Here is a 21,711-nt window from a genome sequence, read left to right as displayed (position 1 = left end):
CCTGATGCTGACCAGACAGTTTTCTTTCCCTGCAGGCCCCACAGCTTTCTGAGTTTATGCCCCCTATCTGGGACCTTTCTCTCTGAAGGATTATATCCCATTCTCTGTTCTCTCCGTCACCCTTTTCAGATAGTTCTGGTGATGCACTCAGAGCAGTTCAACATACTGGTCATACTTGCTTTTCTCACCGTGCACGTGCAGCGAAAATTGATTATGCTCATTGTTACTCAGAGTCCCGTCTTCATGGCAAGTTGAGCTAATGGCCTTTGCTCTCAAGGAAGCTTTGTTTACCAGTTTTGTAGCCACACTTGGCAAATCTTAGCAAATAGAAACCCTTCTCTAACCCTTTTATTTGTTCTTGCAATTGCTCACGTATTGCTTTTCTGACTTTTCTTTAAGCTTTGAGACTACTGCATCTTTAAAAAGCTAGGCAGATTGGCAAAATAGGCTTGCCAATAGCTTAGTCACTCCACAGCGCTTTGGTTTTGAGAGTTGGGAAACTCAGAACTTAAGGGAACCAAACTCAGGAATCCCACAGTTGGCTGCACTGTGCCCTTGGTTTCGGGGCTGGACATAGGACCTGTCTGCAGCTGAGTGAACTAGATGCATTTGGGTTTGAGTTTTTGTCACATACTGAAATGTTAAGTCAGCCCTGAATAATCAAAACACTTTATTTTTCTTTTTTTAATAGGAACTTTCTGAAGAAAAAGTGATGTGTAAAACATTTGATATTTAATAAGACAATAAAGTTTTTATCATAAGACTCTTGTTTGATCAGTTTCTTTTAAGTTGAGATGGTTACTGGAGTCCTGATCTGTCTCCCTGCCCCTTTGAACAACTTGTACCCGGGCACCGTGATTTGTGAGCCAGCTGCCTGTACCTCAGAAGAAATGGGTTATGCCCAAGCCATTAAAGTTAACTTCCAGATGACCACTACAGGGGCACGGCTATCTGCGCATGTCAGAGACCGTGCATTTGTGCCTGTGTGGGCAGCTGATGCACTGGAACAGACATAACGCTGTGGTAGGGTGTCGTGGTTAGATTAGCCTCTAGAGCCAGGCTGCTCTGGCACTTACTGGCTATGTGACTTCCGGTAAGTTTCCTAACCTTTCTGTGCCTCTGTTTCCTCATCTGTAAAATGGGGACCTTCTGGGTGGTTGTCGGGATTAAATGAGTTAATACTTTTCAGAACAGTACCTGGCACCTACTAAGTGCTCATTAGGTATTAGCTAGTATTATTCATTGTGTCACGTAAGGAATTTGAGAATGCGAAATGCAGTTACCAGAAATTGGGCGGTTCCAAGAGCCAGATGTGGCTCTGCCCCATGCAATCCGTCATTCAGGGTCCTAGGCTGCCAGGGTTCTGACCTCTTCAACATGTGACTTCCAAGATTACCTTGGATATCAGCATCCACTGACGGGAGAAGAGAATGAGGGTTGTTCGTGGAAGTTTTTCTTCCAGGCCTGGAAGTGGTGCAATCACTCCTGTATCCGTTCCCCTGGCTTGGTGTCCAGACGGCCATACCAAAGCGCAAGGGAGGCTGTGAAATACAATCTACTTACGTGCCCAACGCGACGAGTACAGTTAGGGTCATCTAGCAGTGTTTCAACCACTACCTAACACCCCCCAAGGAGATGGCTCCATATACTATCCAGGTACTCAACTGACTTCAGTCCAGAATCCCCTGTGATCCCCTGCCCTCCTTCAGGTCTTGATTGTGGCTTTTTATTGTTTAGCAAACTGAACTTGAGATAAGTTATCTTGCTCCTGCACCTTGGGGTGCAGGGACAGAATAAACCGCATTAGCAAATCCCTTAACAGAACAGAGAACAGGAAGTGCAACCCTTGTGAAGGGGTTGGGGAAACTCCTCTGCTTAAAACTCCAAGGAACTCCCGTATCCATTGTCCATGGTCCCATCGGAAGCAGGTGCTAGGTCTCTACCTTCCTTGGGAGCTACACAGCTCTCTTAGCTTACTGTTGGCAAAAGTCTAGAGCACTGGGGGTTGGTCTGAAGGCTTGGAAGAGAGGCTGTGGCTTTTGAACTCTGGATTTGTGGTTTCTTTGGCAAAACAATGTCCTCTGTCACGGTGGCCTTCTGATTATCTGCTCCAGTCAATCCTCCGTTACCAGTAACCACACTCAAGAGTTCTTTCGTGTACACAGTCCTCAAGCATGACTTCATTTCCTTATACAACCCTGCATTCAAGGCCCCAAAGTTCTTAGCTCTATTCCTTTCCAGTTCGGCTTGCGACAAGCCAGTTCTTTCCGAAACTTTGGTCTTTCTCATAGTGTAAAAATCAACACACAAACATGAGTTTTCAACCCTTCCTCGTAGACCTGAACTTCGGGCTATGTAGTTAATGTAGTCACCCATCCAAGCTGCCACAGGAGAGTTTCAGTAGATGTTTTGCCACTGAATTTTAAAGGTCTCCTATTTTTCTAGCCTCCCTAGATCAGTTTGCTTCCTGACCACCAAGACAGGGTCTTTTGGGTTTTTATGGTGACCATCCCATTTCAGTACCAATTTCTGTATCAGGATAGGCTAACCGCTGTAACATAACCCAAATGTAAGTAGCTTAACACAATAGAACCTTGTTTCTCCTTAACCAACATCCAAGTCAGTGGAGGCAGGAGGGCTCTTCACACTGTCATTCAGGAAACAGGCTTTCAGCATCTCTGCCATTTTCGCCCTGCTTCCAAGGTTGCCCTGGTCTACATTCAATTGGAAGATGATAGAAGAGAGGAGAGAGTCGAGCTCAAGTGGTTTTTACAGGCCAGACCTGGAAATGGTACCTGTCCCTCCCTACACACAATCGGTGAAAAGCACGTAACTGGCCACACCTAGCTGAAAGAGACGGAAACCTAGACTAGCTCTGTGCGCGATAAGAGATTAACTAGCCCAGTTTTTGTCTCGGAAAGAATATCCACCTTCTAATGTCTGCTCAGGGGACAGAGTCTCACCTTGACTCCCAATTACATATTCACAAATTGAGACCCCTCATTCTGAACTACTGAGAGTCAATTACTTGTTGAGGGTTGCAGGACGATCTCTTTTCTATCCTAAAGCTTGTAAATGCCGTGTGTTTAATTTTTTACAAAAAATGTTAAAGTAACATAAGATTAATGATTTTGAGATTAGTGAGTAACTTGGAAACACCTTTGAGGGGTTGGCCAATGTGGAGTCATTGCTTTGTCTATGGTTTGTATTGTGGGGTCTTGAGAAGATTTCAATGGACCTGGACCAGCTGGTATGTATAGGGAGGAGCTTAGACAAATCCCCTCCCTTATCCTGTGACCATCCCTTGCCTGTCTAATAAGAATGATGACAGCAAAGGCTACTTCTAGTTGGAGGTAAGAATTATGTTGCCATTCTTCAGATCTCAATCTTTTGATAACCATTTGAAAATGGTTATAGAGTGATACAAAATGTGAGACATAATTAGTTACTAGCAGAAAGAATTATGGGTCCTTGGCACAGAGAAAGGGGAATTCACTACATCTTTATGAAAACAAAAAACGGGGTAGCTGGGTGGCTCGGTCGGTTGGGTGTCCGACTTCAGCTCAGGTCATGATCTCACAGTTGGTGAGTTCGAGCCCCGCATCGGGGTCTGTGCTGACAGCTCGGAGCCTGGAGCCTGCTTCTGATTCTGTGTCTCCCTCTCTCTCTGCCCCTCACCCACTCACACTCTGTCTCTGTCTCAAAAATAAAGAAAACATTTTTTAAAAATTAAAAAGAGAGAGAGCTAGAGTGGTTTGGTTCCTCCTAGGGAGTTACTAAAAGCCGACATTTTCCCTTTTAGACTCCAGGTATCTGAAATCACAGAGCCCTGCGCTGGAAATACTCCACCCACACCCCACACCTGCTCCTCTCCGTTTTCCCCGAGAAGTCAATGGCAACATCATCCTTCCGGTTGCTCACTCCAAAACCTTGGCTCTTCTTTCTCAACCTACATCCAATCCATCCGAAAGCCTGTTGGCTTCACTTCAAAACATATTCAAAACCCCATCATTTCTAGAACCCCGGTCCCAGGACCCCTCACCTCTCGCCTGGGTTACCCCAGTGGGTCTTCCTGTCCACCTGCATTCTGTTCTTCCTTAACACAACAGCCAGCCCGCACCTCTCCTTAAAACCCTTCAGTGGGGCCCCTTCCCACTCGGATAAAAGCTGAAAGTCCTTACGATGTCTCCAAGGCCCCCTACCCACCTCTCCGCCTTCCTCTCCTGCCTCCTTCCCCTCCTCACTCGTCTTCTGAGCCACCCTGACCTCCGTATTCCTTGAGCTCTTTCTCGCCCTCGAGCCTTTGGATTTGCTGTCTCCTTAGTCTGGAATGCTCTTTCCTCCGACACCTTCGTGGCTTTTTCTCTCACTTCCTTCAGGTCTTTCCGCAACTCTCACCTCCGCAAAGGCCTTCTCCGAGGCACTAACCACTGCCTAACATCCTTGAATTTCGCTTCTTGTCTACTTCCTTTCTCTCCGTCAGAAAGAAACTGCGGGAGGGTAGGGATGGATGCCTGTCCTTCTCACCGCTGTATCCCCAGTGCCTAGAGCGGTGCCTGATGCAGAGCGGATAGTAAGTCCGTGGGCGCCATCATGCTGCTGCGATTTCTCATCTCAAAGGCCCCGAGGGGCTGTCCCGGAAGTGGAGTGACATAGCAGAACTGGGCCTGAAACCGGGCCAGGCCACCGAGGTCAGTTTGCAGGCTTAGGAATTCTAGCCTAGGATGACTGCAGAGTTTGAGTTTAGCACAGATTTTGAAAGAGGACTTTTTTTTTTTTTTTTTAAAGTAATCTCTACACCCAATGTGGGGCTTGAACTCATGATCCCGAGATCAAGAATCGAATGCTTTTCAGACTGGGCCGGCCAGATGCCCTGAAGCAGTACTTTTTATCATACCCACATAGACAACTAATCTGGGACGTAGGCAAACAGCACCCCTCAGCTGATGGTTGTGTAGGCTTTGACTATACTGTCCCATCCTTTACCTTCCTAGAATGGAAAAGCCCAAATCAGGTGTAAAGAGAAGTGACTTTATGTTGGGTCCCACTTCTCTTCCATCCTTTTATTCCTACGGCCAGCTACAAACGTTTTTTGCATCCCTATTGGATTAAAAATTAAGCAGAAGGTGGGGCGCCTGGGTGGCTCAGTCAGTTAAGCATCTGGCTTTGGCTCGGGTCACGATCTCGCGGTTCGTGAGGTTGAGCCCCGCGTTGGGTGAGCTTAAGCCCGGATTCTCTCTCTCCCTTTCTCTCTCTGCCCCTCACTCACTCGTGCTCAATCTCTGTCACAATAAAATAAATAACTTTAAAAAATTAAGCAGAAGACATTAATTCAACAAACATTGAGTATCATGTGCCAGACACAGAGTTGATGCTGTGAATACATCATCGCATGAACTGAGCAAAGACATAGAGTCCCAGGGAGCTTATACCATAGCAGTGTCTTTGAGGAGTGACGCCAATAAGAACATGACAGGTAGTAATAAACCCTACAACAAAAATTGAGTAGATTTCTATGTTGGAAGGGACTAGAGACTCCTTAGTGTTGAATAATCAAGGAGAAAGGTCTTCTGAGAAGCTAACATTTATTATATGTAAAAAAAAAAAAATTTAGGGGCGCCTGGGTGGCTCATTTGGTTGAGCATCCAACTTCGGCTCGGGTCATGATCTCTCGGCTCATGGGTTCGAGCCCCGCGTCGGGCTCTGTGCTGACGGCTCAGAGCCTGGAACCCGCTTCGGATCCTGTGTCTCCCTCTCTCTCTGCCCCTCCCTGACTTGCGCTCTGACTGTATCAAAAATAAATGAACTGTAAAAAAAATTTTTTTATTAAAAAAATTATTTTTATTTTTTTTTAAATTATTTTTAATGTTTACTCATTTTTGACACAGAGAGAGAGACAGAGCATGAGCAGGGGAGGGGCAGAGAGAGAGGGAGACACAGGATCCGAAGCGGGCTCCAGGCCCTGAGCTGTCAGTCCAGAGCCCGACGCGGGGCTCTAACCCACGAACCGCGAGGTCATGACCCGAGCCGAAGTCGGACTCTTAACCGACTGAACCACCCAGGCACCCCGGAACCATGCTCTTTACATCTCATAAGTGTGACCTCCTCTGTGCTTCATCTTACCTGGTGGAAGAAGAAACAGCACGGAGAAGGAGTACTCCTTGCTCAGAAGCCCAGCCGAGAAGTCGATCGCTTTATTTCTATTCATGTTCCATTAGAGAGAACTTGATGGGATAGCTGTGCCCACTACAGAGGAGGACGTAATCTGGCCCTGGGCCTGGCTACGACGCTGTCACTGTGGAGAGAGCGGATTTTGGCGAATAGCTGGGCGGCCTCTGCCACACTGGGGAAGAGCATCCCTGCACAGGTCCTCAGGTGTGAACGCACTAGGACGGCACAAGGGCTGGCACAGGTCCCGGCGCGCACCAGCCGAGGGCTTGGGAGATGAGTCAGGGAGAGAGGCTGGACCAATCAGCTGTGACCTTGGAGGCCAGAGAAGAGTCCGGATGTCCTTCCAGATGCCGTGACATGAAGATATGGAGGCGTTGAAGTTGGGAATTTGGGGCGGCCGGGTGACTCAGCTGGTTAAGCGTCCAATTGTTGATTTCGGCTCACGTCACGATCTCAAGATTCGGGAGATCAAGCCCCACATGGGGCTCTGCACCATCAGGGATCCTCTCTCTTCCCCTCTCTCTGCCCCTCCCCTTCTCTCTCTCTCTCTCTCTCTCTCTCTCTCTCTCTCTCTCAAAAATAAACAAACTTAAAAAAAAATAAACTAGGAGGTGGAATGACTTCCCAATTTTCACCAAACTGTCTTGCTGACTGGACAGTGATGAGGAAGGAACTGGATGTTCAACATTTTTTAAAATTTTTTAATTAAAAAAATTTATTTTAGAGAGAGAGGGTAAGTAGGGGAGTAGGGCTGAAGGAGCAAGAGAATCTCAGGCAGGCTCCCTGCTCAGCATAGAGTCCGACACAGGGTTCAAGCCCACGCCCCTGGGACCATGACCTGAGCCGAAATTGAGAGTTGGTCACTCAACCGACTGAGCCACCCAGGTGCCCCTCGACATTTAAAAAAAAATAGATTATTATTATTTTTAGCAATCTCCACACCCAACATGGAGCTCAAACACACAGCCTCCAAATCAAGAGTCAACACGCTCTCACAACTGAGCCAGCCAGGTCCCCTGGATGTTCAACATTTTCAAATAAAATCACCTGGGCACACCTGGCTGGCTCAGTTGGTGGGACCTGCAACTCTTGATCTTAGGGTTGTGAATTTGAGCCCCACATGGATGTGGAAATGACTTAAAAATGAAATCTTTAGGGGCACCTGGGGGTGAGCATCCAACTCTTTATTTTGGCTCGGGTCATGATTTCATGGTTTGTGAAACTGAGTCCCACTTCAGGCTCTGCACTGACAGCTTGGAGCCTGCTTGGAATTCTCTCTTTCCCTCTCTCTCTGCCCCTCCCCTGCTTTTTTACCCAGTCCTAGATCTCTAGATCGTCTGCACTTGTGGGTGCCAGAGTTAAAGCATAGGAACCTGAGGCTTGCTGTGATGTACCCCCAGCCCCTCCTATCTCCCCTCTCAGGGACTCAGCTTCACAAGCCTGATGACCAAGGAAATATTTACTCCCTCCTCTGGAAACACGAATATATTTGCCTTGAGTTGAGGAGCCAGGGAGGAAATAGTCACTTAAACCACCCTCCATCTTCCCCCCCACCAAGTTTTTATCTAAATTCCACTTAGTTTGGGGGCTCCTGGGTGGTTCTGTCGGCTTAGCGTCCAGCTTTGGCTCAGGTCATGATCTCATGGTTCGTGAGTTCGAGCCCCACCTCGGGCTCTGGGCTGACAGCTCGGAGCCTGGAGTCTGCTTTGGATTCTGTGTCTCCCTCTCTCTCTGCCCCTCCCCTGCTCACGCTCTGGCTCTCTCTCTCTCTCTCTCGCTCTCTCTCTCAATAAATAAATAAATAAATAAATAAATAAATAAATAAAACACATTCCAGTTAGTTCACATTCCAGTGTAATATTTATTTCAGGTGTAGAGTTTGATGATTCAGCGCTTCCAAACAACACCCAGTGTTCATCACAAATGCCCTCCTTAATACCCATCACCCATTTAACCCATCCATCCCCCTGCCCACCCCTGCTTTAAAAAAAAAAAAAATTCTTAGAGAGAGCAAGCAGGGGAGGGGCAGAGAGAGAGGGAGACAGAATACCTAGCAGGCTCCGTGTTGTCAGCCCAGAGCCTGAGGCGGGGTTCCAGGGCATGAACTGTGAGATCTTGACCTGAGCTGAAATCAAAGTTAGACACTTAACTGAGCCACCCACGTGTCCCTGTTTGTTTGTTTTAAATGAGCCAGTCCAATGGGGCACCTGGGTGGCTCTGTTGGTTAAGCTTCTGACTTCAGCTCGGGTGATGATCTCGTGGTGTGGTCCGTGAGTTTGAGCCCCGTGTTGGGCTCTGTGCTGACAGCTCAGAGCCTGGAGCCTGCTTCGGATTCTGTGTCCCTCTCTCTCTCTCTGCCCCAACCCCCCTCACGCTCTCTGTCTCTCAAAAATAAATAAACATTAAAAAAAAAACCTTTTGTAAATGATCCAGTCCAATGACCTTTCAAGGATGTGGCAGGATAAAGCTGCCAGACTTTTTTCCTATCTTTTTCCTCTCTGAGGCAGCGCACATCTTTGGAAAGAAGAGTAAAGACGAGCTGGTGGCCAAGTCTGTGGGCTTTCTGTGATGTGCCTTCTTTCCCAACTTCATCCCTCGCCCGATGGATTGTGCAGTTGGGAGGTCAGGACGATATTTAAAAGAAGAAGAAGAAGAAAGTCATCTTTCCTGTGACACTGATTTGGAAACTAAGACGGAGTGATTTGCCCGAGGCCTTAGCATGAGTCAACTGAGCGTCTCAACTCCTCATGCCTCAGAGTCTCATGCACTTTCCACATGATCAGCAGTCTTGTGCAATAAATGAAGGAGCTTCAATGACTCCCTATAACAAGATTGATAGGCATCCTGGGGTATTTAATTTTTTTTTTCTGAGTTTTTTTTTTTTTAATGTTTAGTTCTTTTTTAGAGAGGTAGTGAGGGGTAGGGGAGGGGAAGAGAGAGAGAGGGAGACAGAGGATCCCAAATGGGCTCCGTGCTGACAGCAGAGAGCCTGAGCTGGGGCTCGAACTCACGAACCACAAGATCATCACCTGAGCTGAAGTCAGATGCTTAACCAACTGAGCCACCCAGGCGCTCCTGGTTTTTTCTTTAGATAATCTCTACACCCAACAGGGGGCTCGAACTCACAACCTCAAAATCAAGAGTCACATGCTGTACCTTTTGAGCAAGCCAGGTGCCCCCTGAGTTGCCTTGTTGTTGTTTTTTTTTTAATTTTTTTTAATGTTTATTTATTTTTGAGACAGAGAGGGGGAGGGGCAGAGAGAGAGGGAGATACAGAATCCGAAACAGGCTCCAGGCTCCGAGCAGTCAGCCCAGAGCCCGATGCGGGGCTCGAACCCACGAACCGTGAGATCATGACCTGAGCCGAAGTCGGACGCTTAACCGACTGAGCCACCCAGGCGCCCCTGAGTTGCCTTGTTTTTGACAGGCAAGGGTGAATTCCATATTCGAGTTCTGGGCCTGGGGCAATTATCTGCGCGTGAACACGCCCTCGGCCCCTTCCTGTTCCTGCAAGAAGTCTTGTAAGACTGAAATGTGCCTCTCTTCTCCCACCCGCTTACCCATGCAGACCTTCGGTAAGTTTCTAACGAATGTTGTAAGAAGTTGAATGTGACCATCCCCCAATGTATGAAGATGTAAACAACACGGCAGAAATGCCATCACAGGTATATAGCCAAGCAATAAACACATCCGTGGAAGCCATCACGCAGCCATGCCCAAGCTGCGAGTAGCCATTTATAGGAAGGTGGCGTCCAGCAAGAGATGCTGCCCAGAAGACGTCTTATTATTTAACAGCAGGGGAGAATCACAAAGTTAACTGGTTCCACTCTGGGCTCAGTGGATTCTCATGAGCCAGAGTTGGATCTGACAGGTCGGGAGCTCACCAAGGTTATTAGCCTGGTCATTCAAGCAGTTTCCCTCCTACTTGCCACCAACACATTTGGACACATGACTATTTCTTTCTTCATTCAAAGTAATGAGTCCTCTGTTCTCAGCCTTTTCTCTACCTGCCCAGCAACTGTAACGTCTTCTCCACCTGACATTCTATCTCAGCTCAGCTCCACGGAGACTGTTCTCGCCTGTTTTTCTGAGCTCAGGGCTAATAAGAAATGCCTTCAGCTGAGAGATTGACTTCTTTTCCTAAAGGGGTAGACCAAGCCCCTACAGGACCACCTGCTGATCATTCCACAACATACAAATATCAAATCATTATGTTGTAGACCTGACGAAGAAATGTAAAGGGCACTTTGACTCAGGATGCGAACGGTTCCCATCATCTGTACAGGGGTTGTTGTGTGAGAATACAGGAGACGAATGTAGGTAAAGCACTTAGTTCAGCGCATGGCACGTAGTCAGTACTCATTACTCATCGTCATCATCGTCATTAGTATGAAGAACTCTTGACCTAGATCCTGAAGTGGTAATAGAATGCAGTTTCTCAAGTAGTTCTCTTTCATTTTCTTGACATGTAATTTTGTCCCCTTATTCAGTGACAGAAAAATCAATGGGCTCCTGGCTGGCTAGGTTGGTGGACCATGAGACTGTTGATCTTGGGGTTGTAAGTTCAAGCACCACGTTGGGGGTAGAGATGACTTAAAAATAAAACATTAAAGGGGTGCCTGGGTGGCTCAGTCGGTTAGGTGACTGGCTATGGCTCGGGTCATGATCTCACAGTTCGTGAGCTCGAGCCCCGTGTCGGGTTCTGTGCTGATAGCGTAGAACCTGGAGCCTGCTTCAGATTCTGTGTCTCCCTCTCTCTGTCCCTCCCCTGCTCGTTCTCTGTCTCTGTCTCTCAAAAATAAATAAAAATGTTAAAAAATGGAAAAAGAATGAAATATTAAAACAAAAAACAAAAAGGCAACAACAAAAACATAACTACCACCATCTTGGATCTCTCCTGGGGAAACTGAGGGATGGAGAGGGAACTTTTGGTTGTGTATGGGGAGGGGTCCATTTAGGATAAGCTGTAGAATCAGTGTTTTGCATCTGTGCTGGGGAGACCAGGTTTGGGAGGCTGAGAAAGGTATGCCCGGACAAAGAGGGAAAATATAGGGAGCTGAAGTTGAGAATTGGGGTGTCTTCAAATAAAGAGGGTGCTGATCATTCCACAACATACAAATATCAAATCATTATGTTGTAGACCTGAAACTAATGTTATTTGTCAATTATATCTCAGTTTCATAAAGTGAGACAAAAAAGGATATAGATTGACTTTTTTTGTTTGAGAGAAAGAGAGAGAGCGAGCGAGCACAAGCAGGGAAGAGGGGCAGAGGGAGAGGAAGACAGACAATCCTAAGCAGGCTGCAAGCTCAGCATGGAGCCGGACACCGGGCATGATCCACGAGCCTGGGATCGTGACCCGAGCGGAAATCAAGAGTGGAACGTCAACCAGGTGCCCCAATATATTGACTTAAAAAAAAAAGAAATGAAAAGAATGAAAAGGCGGGACTAATGGATGCATCAGGGTATGTTTATTTGGAGACCAAATGAGCTAAGTGAGCCAGGTAGGAGACTGAGAACTCTAAGTGTGGGTGGCTTTAAGAGATGGGGAATTGGGGGGATGAGGGGAATTGTTAGGGTGGGTTTCAGGGCGGAGGCAGTTGGGGCCCCCAGGGTATGTGACCCCACCGAAGGAGAGCTGGGATATGGGTAGCAATCAATGGGCTGTGGGTAAGAATCAGAGTGGGTGTTGGGACAGAAGGGGAAGTGCGGAGGGTGTGTTTTGTTGGTGGGGAGGAGCACCCGGGACCTGAAATGGCCTTAAAATTTAGGACTGGGCGTGAGGGTGGGGAACTGAGGAGACGGACTGGCTTCTAGGGGCGGGTGAGGGCCAGGGCAGCCAGAGAGGGCCAGAGGGTGGGTGGGGGGGGATCTCTGGGTAGGTCGAGGTGGGGGTGCCCGGGTCTCCAGGCTGCCGGAAGCCAGGGGCCCTGGGTCTCTGGAGTGAGGGGGGGCGAGGGGGGGTGTCTCACGACCCCGGGCATGGCAGGGGCCTCTGGGCCGAGGAAAGGGAAGGTCCAGGTGGGGTCTGTGGGCTGAGGGATGTCGCTGGCCGGCGGGGGCGGCTTGTCCGGATCCCCGAGATCTGTGGGGGGCTCCGCGGGCCCCGGCCGGAGGGGGTGGAGGGGCTCGGGGTCGCTGGGGAGGGCCGGGAGACCTGGGTCCGTGGGCCGGCAAGGGCAGGGCGGGGGGCCCAAGGTCTGCGGGGACCCGGGGGTCCCCGGGGTTAAGGGGCTCCCGCGGACCCTGGCCCGAGGGGCTGTGAGCCGACAAGGGCCGGGGCGCGGGGGCCCGGGGTCTGCGGGGGTCCCGGGCGACCCCGGCCGGAGGGGCTGCGGGCCCGGGGACGCGGACGCGGGGTCCGGCGGGTCTCCGGGCGCGGGCGCCCCAGCCCGACCGCCGGCCTTGGCGCCGCCCCGCCTGACATCAGTTCCTGCCGCCGCCGCCGCCGTCGCCGCCGCCGCCGCCGCCGCCGCGCACAGCCCGCGGCCTCTTCCCCGCCGGCCGCGCTCCGGAGCCGCCTGGCCGCGGCGGAGCGAGGGGCCGGGCGAGGCGAGGGCCGGGCGGCGGGCGCCGGGCCCCGCGGCCGGCACGACGGAGCCCCCGCACGGCCGGCGGCAGCGGTTGGCGGCGGCCCCGGGCCCCCGGCGCGGGAAGCGGCGGCGGCGGGGCGGCGGCGGCGGCGGCGGGGGCGGCGGCGCCATGGAGCCGCGGGAGGTGAAGGACCGGATCCTGGAGAACATCTCGCTGTCGGTGAAGAAGGTGAGCGCGGCCCGCTCCCCGCGGCCCGGCCGACCCCCCGCCGCCACCCCCAGCCCCACGTCCCGACCCCACCCGGCGCCCCCTGCTCCCCTCCCCCCTCCGCGGGGCCGGGGGGGGGGGGGTCCGTCCGTCCTGTCCCCGGGGGCTCGGGGACACCGCCCTGCCCCCTGTGCGACCCCGGGAGCCGCCGGGAGCCCCGGGCGGGTGCCGGGGAAGCGGGGGCCGCTCACGTGAGCGCCGCGGCCTCCCAGCTATTTTTAAAGAACAAAGTTGAGGTCAGCATCCCCCAGAGCTGCCACCGGCCGAGGGGGCCCTCCCTGCGTCACTCCGCGGGGCCGCGACACGCCGGTCCCCCTCCTCCCCCACCCCCCCACGCCGCCCCGCAGCGCAGGTCTGCGGGGCCTCCCGGGGCTGGCACCTCGGGGCGCGGCGGCCGGGCATAAGCAGCCTCCCCTCCTCCCGGTTCTGGGTTCAGGGCGACGTTGCCTCCGGTCCTGGGAAGTTCCTTGCCTCGTCTTGCTCAAGGATGGCAGTGCGAAGAGGCTCGTTTCAGGGTTGGGCCCGAGGACCCCAAGTGCCAGGGGATTGCGGTTTGGAGGGTGACCCGCGGAACTTGGTGGCACGCACGGGCACCCTGCTGCGTGGGGGCTCCGTGCGGTAGACATCGCTGCCCAGGCTGCCCGTAGGAAAAAATACTACTTAGGAAGCCTATGTCACTGCCTGTGTGAGGACGTCAGCAGGGTCCTGTCCTCTTAACACCAAACCTGAATTGACAGTCGTCATTCGAAGAAGGTGGTTGGATTTTTCCCCCCCTAATTTGAGTTCCTGGCTCACCTGATAGTCTCCGAAATGAGGAATGATTTGGGGGGTTGGGGGGAGGAAAGGTTCGTTCATCAGATTATTTTAGTTCAACAAACCAAAATGAAGACAATTGATGAAATCAACGATTGTATTTAAATAGCCCCTCCCCCCCCCCATTACAGGACACTTAAATTCCTCAAAAGTAACATAGGTAAGCAATTTTACCTTTCATGGAGATCGATGTGGCTTAAAAGAAAAGTGAATTCAAAGTGCTCTCCCTGAAATGTTCCTCTAAAAGCACAACTGAAAGGAACATTGCAGACATCCAACAGGAGTTATATTTACTTTGCCCGAGCTTTGCTAATGCAGTCGGGGTATAGTTTTCGCTTACTCAAAGAGTGCGGGGTAAGCAAATACTTTATTAAAAAGCGATAGATCTTTCGTCACGGAAGACAAAGGAAGACCTTTGGGGTTTCTTTCTTTTTTTTATTTATTTTTTATTTTTTTTTAATGTTTATTTATTTGAGAGACAGAGCATGAACAGGGGAAGGTCAGAGAGAGAGGGTGATACAGAATCCAAAGCAGGCTCCAGGCTCCAAGCTGTCAGCACAGAGCCCCGACACGGGGCTCCGACTCACAGACCGGGAGATCGTGACCTGAGCGGAAGCCGGAAGCTCAACCAACTGGGCCACCCGGCGCCCCGACCTTTGGGGTTTCTAACCTAATCTGGGCCTCTGTGGCTTCTGGTGGGCCAAGCGCTCGGTCTCTGGATTTCCAACAAACGAATGGGGAAGTCCTGGGTAGAAAGGGGGCCGGCATGGACCCTGTCATGTGTGTGGCATGGAGATTCACTCTGTGAATCAGGCTGCCGTCCATGAAGGAGGTGGGTGCACTTGTTGAGATTCTTGTTCCTGTACGCGTTGGACAAGAGCATTTTATTGAGCCTCGACACATGCCCGAAGGTGGAAGACCCACACTAGAAACTGGAAAGCCAACCAAAGGCGTGACTAGCATCACAGTTAAGAACGTGGGTTCTGGAGTGGGGCTGTCTGGGTTGAACCCCTGGCCTGCCTATGAGTAACCGTCTAACCTTAGGTACGTTCCTTGACCTCTCCATGCCTCATTTTTCTCATCTATAAAGCAGGGATAAAGTTAGGGTTGTTGTGAAGAGAATATCTATAGAATGAGAGCGTATCTACAGAGTGGTTAGCAGGGCGCTCAAGCCAGTCTTAGTAAGCTGTCTTAGCCTGTTTGGGCTGCCATAGCAAATTACCATAGACTGGGTGGCTTATAAACGACAGAAATTTCTTTGTCACAGTTCCGGATGCTGGAAGCCTGAAAACGTGGCTGCGTTCTGGTGAGGGCCCCCTTCCGATTGCGGGGTGCTCACTTCTCCCTGTGTCCCCACGTGGGGGAAGCCGAAGGGAGCTGGGTCTCTGTTATTAGGGCATTAATCCCCTGCGTGAGGGCTCGTGACCTCAGCACCTCCCAAAGGTCCCGCAAAATGGGCTTGCTGATCCTTTTATAAGGATGTTGCATGAAGCAAATGAGATGTATATTTCTGCAAAAAAGATCCGTTGTGTATTATTATGTTTGCAGAGGGCATTGTAGAACTTTTTATCAAAATAGAGCATAGCTACAGAAAATAGCATATACTTACACTCCTAAGGGTGCAGCTGAATGAGTTCTCGCAACATGAACATATCCACATATGCAGCACCTAGATCGAGAAACAGAGCATAACCATCATCCAGAAGACCCCCCCCCCCCCCGCCCTTGTTCCTCTCCCAGAAACTACACCTCCAGGTGTAGCCACTGTCCCCAAGCGGTGTTGTTGAGCTCAGTTCTTCTGACACCTAGGTTTCGTGGTCAAGAATATGCACTGTCATACTGACAGTGACATAGCTGTTATCCCGCCTGGATCCAGGCGAACCTGTGTTTTGATATGAAGGCAGGGTTTCTGGGGGTTAGAGAGAATTCCAGAGTTTAACGGCGCAGTTAAAGGAAAATAGTAACAATGAAAAGCAAGCTCCACGTGTTCTGGAAAGGGAGAGAAGGCAGAAACATCCCCGGTGCAGATAATAAAGCCTGCAGTTGCTGATTCGTTAATGGAGAGATGTCCGAGTCAAAGACAGAGTTGGCATTTTGAATTGGCATGTGGTTCTACTAGATAGCATCTACTCCAGGGGAGGGAAGGCAGTGGTTTCCATGAGAGTTTTTTGTTTTTGAGAAGCCTGAGTGTCTGATGCGTACATGTGCAGCGTGAGTAAGAAGCAGCCTCTGTCCCCCAACAGTCTGTGCGTTGGTTGGTCTGGGTTTGAGTTCTGGCTTTGGCACTGACCTCCTTGACCCTGGCAAATTATCAGACCTCCAGGAGCCTCAGCAGTCAGGACTCCCCCAGAGTGTTGTCGTGAGAATTGAATCACAGGAGATAATACACTTCAGTCACTAAGCACAATACGTGGCTCATGACAAGGCCTCCCTAAAATACTAGCTACCCTTACCACTAGCAGGTGTCTATGTGAACGCTACAGTTCGCTCCCGTGGGATTTGCAGTCAGTGTCTCGGACTACACTTCTCTGTTTCTTCCCGCCCGGGGTGTGTCAAACTTTTTCATAAAATGCCAGGTAGTAAATATTTTCAGCCCACGTGGTCTTTGTTGCAACTACTCAGCGCTGCCCTTGTAGCTCAAGAGCAACCACAGACAATCTGTCCGTATATGAGAGTAACTCGATAAACCTTTATTTGCCAAAGCAGGCTGTGTGCGTGCGCACGTAGAAAGCCTTCCTCAGGGTAGGCTAGGGGTTGCTTTTGGAGAAATCGGTGGGACCGGTCCTACAGTTAATCAAATCTCGATTATAACTGTGTTTCTGTGTGTTACACCAGGCCCGTGGAATCAGTATGGACATTCGTAGATCCCAACATGTGTCCATGTATTTGGTTTTTCAAAAATATTTACTGGGTGTCCCCCAGAAGTCCCCAGGGTCCCAGGCCCTAGGAGGGTAGCAGGGAGCAAGGCAGATAAGATCCATGGAGTGGATACTTCTGGGAGAGAGGCAAGTTGATGGTTCAATAGACAAACCATTGCAAAGAGGATTCCAGGTCGTGATTAGTGGTCTGAAGGCATTAGGCAGGATACAGAATTGGCAGTGGAATTTACCATAGAGGAGGTGACCGGAGAAGACTGACCTAAGGAGGTGATGTCGCATCCAATAAGGGACACTGACTAGGGTTAGAGAATGAGAGAGCATTCTAAGAAAATGAACAGTTGTTTTTTTTTAATTTTTTTTCAACGTTTTTTATTTATTTTTGGGACAGAGAGAGACAGAGCATGAACGGGGGAGGGGCAGAGAGAGAGGGAGACACAGAATCGGAAACAGGCTCCAGGCTCCGAGCCATCAGCCCAGAGCCCGACGCGGGGCTCGAACTCCCGGACCGCGAGACCGTGACCTGGCTGAAGTCGGACGCCTAACCGACTGCGCCACCCAGGCGCCCCGAACAGTTGTTTTTAATAAGCACAAAAAGAGGGATCCCTGGGTGGCTCAGTTGGTTAAGCATCTGGATTTCCGCTCAGGTCATGATCTTAACGGTTCGTGGGATCGAGCCCCATGTGGGGCCCTGCACTGAGAGCACAGAGCCTGCTTGGGATTCTCTCGCTCTCTCTGCCCTTCCCCTGCTTGCACTCTCTCTCAAACTAAATAAACTTTTAAAACACACAAAGAGCTCAGAAATATGTAAAATAAAAAGTAAGTGCCCCCCGTTCTCTGTCTCCTCAGCCTCAATTCTGCTTTCCTTAAACAGGGTGAATAAATGGACTTTAATAAAGTAACCTTCCAGGGAATGAACACTCCTGGGTCATCCCAACTTTCCCTCATCTGGGACAACATAGGTCTCCCGCCCACCTCAGTTTGGGCACACACGCTGTCCCTCCGGTTTAGGTCCCAAGTGAGGTTGTGTTTCTGGCCAGGCACCGCGAGCAGGGGTCTCCCAGCCCGGGGCCTAGCCCGGGTGCAGCTGAAAGGCTGGCGAGGGTGGTGGGCTTTTTCTCCCCAGTTTCCCCACCCTTCAAATGGGTTAGATGTGCCAGCACGTTAAAAATTAGCTAGGGCAGCTGATTTCTAGAGAGGTCCTTGTATGTAGATACATGTGGGAGGTATACTGACCATTGGGTTTCAATCAATAGTTTTGTTCTCTCAGGCTTCGTGGAAAAACTCTTAAGAGTTTAAAAATCTGAAGCGTTCTGGGGCGCCTGGGTGGCGCAGTCGGTTGAGCATCCGACTTCAGCCAGGTCACGGTCTCGCGGTCCGGGAGTTCGAGCCCCGCGTCAGGCTCTGGGCTGATGGCTCAGAGCCTGGAGCCTGTTTCCGATTCTGTGTCTCCCTCTCTCTCTGCCCCACCCCCGTTCATGCTCTGTCTCTCTCTGTCCCAAAAATAAATAAATGTTGAAAAAAAAAATTAAAAAAAAAAAAATCTGAAGCGTTCTGAAAATCCCCAGTGACCCGAGTCGCTGGGGCAGAGATCCAAATAAAATAGCATCCACACACACATTTTATAAACTCAAGTGCTCGGGGTCGGGCTGCTTCTCCTGCCTCTTCCCCTGCGTGTGTCCTGATGTTGGCAGTAGCTGTTCTGGGCTCCTTTCCTCTCTGCCAGGACGGAGGCTATCCGGGGAGGGACCCGCAGGCCCCCAAGCAGGAACCACAGAAGCATGCTCCCGACCCTTTGAGTGACCCCACCCACACCCAGCACTAGATGCTGGGACGGCCTTTTCTGAGCCCTGCCCATCCAGTGTTTTTTATTTTTTTTTTATTTGAGTAATCTCTACACCCAACACGGGGCTCGAACTCACCACCCCAAGATCAAGAGTTGCATGGTCTTTTGACTGAGCCAGCCAGGCGCCCCCTTGCCCCTTTCTTTTAATTGTTTTTTTTGTCTTTTCAGTTTTAAGATACGGTTTTCCTTCTACAAAATGCGTCTCTAAGATTAGGTTTCTGTTTGAAGTCTTGTGACATTGTGGGTCTCTCCATCCCATCAAAGAACACCCCGGGCCCTCTCTTTCTCCGTGGCTTTTGGCTCTTGGCTCTTGGCTCTTGGCTCTAGCGTGAGGCCCATCCAGACTGAAAGCCCCGTTGGATGATTGGAGGCCGGGCAGAAACTCACCTGCACCCGGGGTTGGACAGAAGCCAGGTGGCCATGTGGCAGCAGCCGGCCCCCTGTTGAGTTGGGGGCTACAGCAGTGGCTGTGTTGTCACTCTGTGGTACGGCTAACACTCTGGAGTTCAGCTGGAGGGGTGGTGACTCCTGCGGGTCCCCCTCGGAGCTCATCCAGCTGGAGCCCAGTGTGACGAGAAATTGCCAGCAAAACTGAAAATCTGCTGCTAGCCAGCAGAAACGTTTGGTCTGAAAACCAACGTGGAGCGGTCAAGACAGGTTTGAACGTGGAAGGCAAGGGGCAGTATTTGGAGCATGGATGCCGCAGGAAAAAGGCTGCCACTTGTAGGTACCGTGGGGCTCTGGGGTGGGTCGATCTCCCCCTCGAGTCCTTGGTGCTCACCTCGAGCATCAGGATTCACCACCATGGCAGGAGGATGATGCCACTGAAGCTGGCGGTGCTCTTAGGTCCAAGGAAAGCAATGGGGCTCTTCTCCGGGGTGGTGTGGGGGGGCTTGCTGAGAAACCACGAAGCAGGTGTCTGAGGTTGGGACCTGGAAGTACCTAGCAGTGTAGAGCAGCCGTGTCCGGGCCCCTGGCTCTCCTCCGTGGGAGTCTGAACGAGGCAGCGGGGCCGGTTGGTTTGGGGGAACTTTCCTTTCCAGCCCTGTAGCTTACTGCTGCGCGCTTAAGGTGTGAACATCCTAGAACTTCCCCTGGAGGCAGGAGGACAAGGACCATTTGTGGGAGAGTCCCTTTGTCTGGAGCTCAGTCCCCTGTCTGAAAGCTCATGTCGTTGGTCTATTGGTTATTGTGGTTATCCAGGGTCCCGAGGATGCCCGCTCTGTCTTGCTAGCAGAGCAGCTGGCCCTGACACGTACCCATTCTTCCCTATTTTGTGTGTTTGTAATGTATCTTTCCCCCCTTTTCTTGAATGCTTTACAAGCATTATAGAAATACATAAGGTGGGGTGCCTGAGTGGCTCAGTCGGTTGAGCGTCTGACTTCAGCTCAGGTCATGACCTCACGGTTTGTGAGTTTGAGCCCCGCGTCGGGCTCTGTGCTGACAGCTCAGAACCTGGAGCCTGCTTCAGATTCTGTGTCTCCCTCTCTCTCTGTCCCTCTCCCCCTCATGCTCTGTCTCTTTCTCTCAAAAATAAATGTTAAAAAAAAAATTAAAAAAAAAAACATAAGGAAGTATTAGTTTCCTAGAAACACTTCTCTCCCATGATTTGCTGTCTTAAAGAGTTGGGACTCACAGATTCTGAGAAACCTGGTAACCTATGAGAACGAGAAAGGGACTAACGTAGACTTGAAATCCACAAAAATCTCCATACTTAAGTAAGTAGTCAACTTCTGTTGACGCTTTCTCCCCGGGTTCTTTATTTTGGGTGTCACAGACTGCCGAGGCACGAAATGCCCAAGTGTATAGGAGGCAGCGGGGTAATGATCCCAGAGGAGTCCCTCCATTGAGTTTCTTCAGCACCTGCCCATTACACGCATTTCCTCAGTCAGGCTGACGACAAACTTGCAGGATAGGCCACGGGCCCTATCTCATACCTGTGGGAGATGAGGTGTAGAGAAGGAACTTGCCAGGCTTGTGAGGCTCATAAAGAGCAGAGCTGGGTTCGAACCATGTTTCTGGCTGTTGCTCTTTTCGTTTCTCTGGGCCTTTTCCATCCCCATGATGTCTGTCTTGAAACTATAACAGATGATCAAGCCACCCTCTCAGTCCTCCTTAAGAGCACGTGTCCGTTGAACAAATAATTGCTGAGTGACCGTGACGTGCTGGGTGCTCTTCCAGTCACTAGGATCCGGCAGTGACGAGAACCCACCAAGCCCCTGCTCCCTGGGGCTGCCACTGTAGAAGAGAAGACAGCCAGTCAACAAATCACAATGGCTGCCCTTTAATAGTCATTACAGATTTGTCGTCCATGGAGTTGTTGTCATCCCTCTTGACCCTGTATTGACGTTTCCAGCCCCTCGTCTCTGACTGTATTGCACGGACCATGGGATGGAGGCACGGGTCCCCCCAGTGTCCTCAAAACCTCGTGTTTTGATTTCGACAGTGACTTGGTGCCATTTTCCGTAGCCACAAAATGGTTGTCGGGTGAGGGACGCGTTCGTGAGGTCGTGTTGCAGGTACAGCAGAGGAAAGGGGAAGTGAAAGATGAATGCAGGACCAGGGGGCGCTCCCAGGCTTTGAAAGACTAACTGAACGGAGGCTTTGAGAAACTCCCTTCTTCCTGCCAGTGTGCCACACGTCAGTGCCCTGACGACCCTGGCCCGACTGTGGAGCCCTGAGAACACAGGTCCCCGGCTCCATCCCAGTGGTCAAAGTGTGTGCCATGTGATCTTTCTGGCCATTGGTTGGCTTCTAGTGGTGTTTGCCTAGCGACCTCTTAGCAGAGACTCCTCCCATTTCGGTCCCTACTTTGAAAGGAGTCCTCAGTCCCACCCGCCACAAGCAGTCGAGCCCGGTGCGGTGTTGAGAGGCAGAACAATTATAGTACCTGGGGGCTCGGACACTCCTCCCCTAGGAAAGAGAAGCATTTACCTTCTTTTGGAAACCATATTTCATCAAATTACCCAAAAGATCTGTGCCTAACAAGGCCAGTCGCCTTCTGTTCACTGTTTCAACACCCCAAAGAAAGCAGTAAAAAAAAAAAAAAAAAAAAAAAAAGGAATCCGCAGAATTCAAGTACCTGCTTTTTTTAGCTTTTCCCCCCTGCATATCTTTCCATGAGCTGCCAATAAAGCAGAGGGCTCGCCAACTCTCCAGCAAAGGGGCTAATGAGCAGCGACTTGGGTAGTGGGAAAGGAAGTG

At 50.7% G+C, this 21,711-nt stretch overlaps 1 protein-coding gene across 1 annotated transcript in view; it reads left to right on the top strand.

The window, feature by feature from the left end:
• The first annotated feature begins 12,213 nt into the window (after positions 1 to 12,213).
• The window catches only part of PLEKHM2 (pleckstrin homology and RUN domain containing M2), a 36,029-nt gene continuing 26,531 nt past the window's right edge, over positions 12,214 to 21,711 (top strand). Inside the window, exon 1 of the mRNA XM_047871134.1 lies at positions 12,214 to 12,933. Within this exon, the coding sequence (XP_047727090.1) occupies positions 12,214 to 12,933 (720 nt within the window). The remainder of the gene's footprint in view (positions 12,934 to 21,711) is intronic.

The sequence above is a fragment of the Prionailurus viverrinus genome, chromosome C1 (genome assembly GCF_022837055.1).
Source record: "Prionailurus viverrinus isolate Anna chromosome C1, UM_Priviv_1.0, whole genome shotgun sequence".
NCBI classification, from domain to species: domain Eukaryota; kingdom Metazoa; phylum Chordata; class Mammalia; order Carnivora; family Felidae; genus Prionailurus; species Prionailurus viverrinus.
The sequence above is the reverse complement of the archived record's forward strand: the minus strand, read 5'-3'. Positions and strand labels throughout refer to the sequence as shown.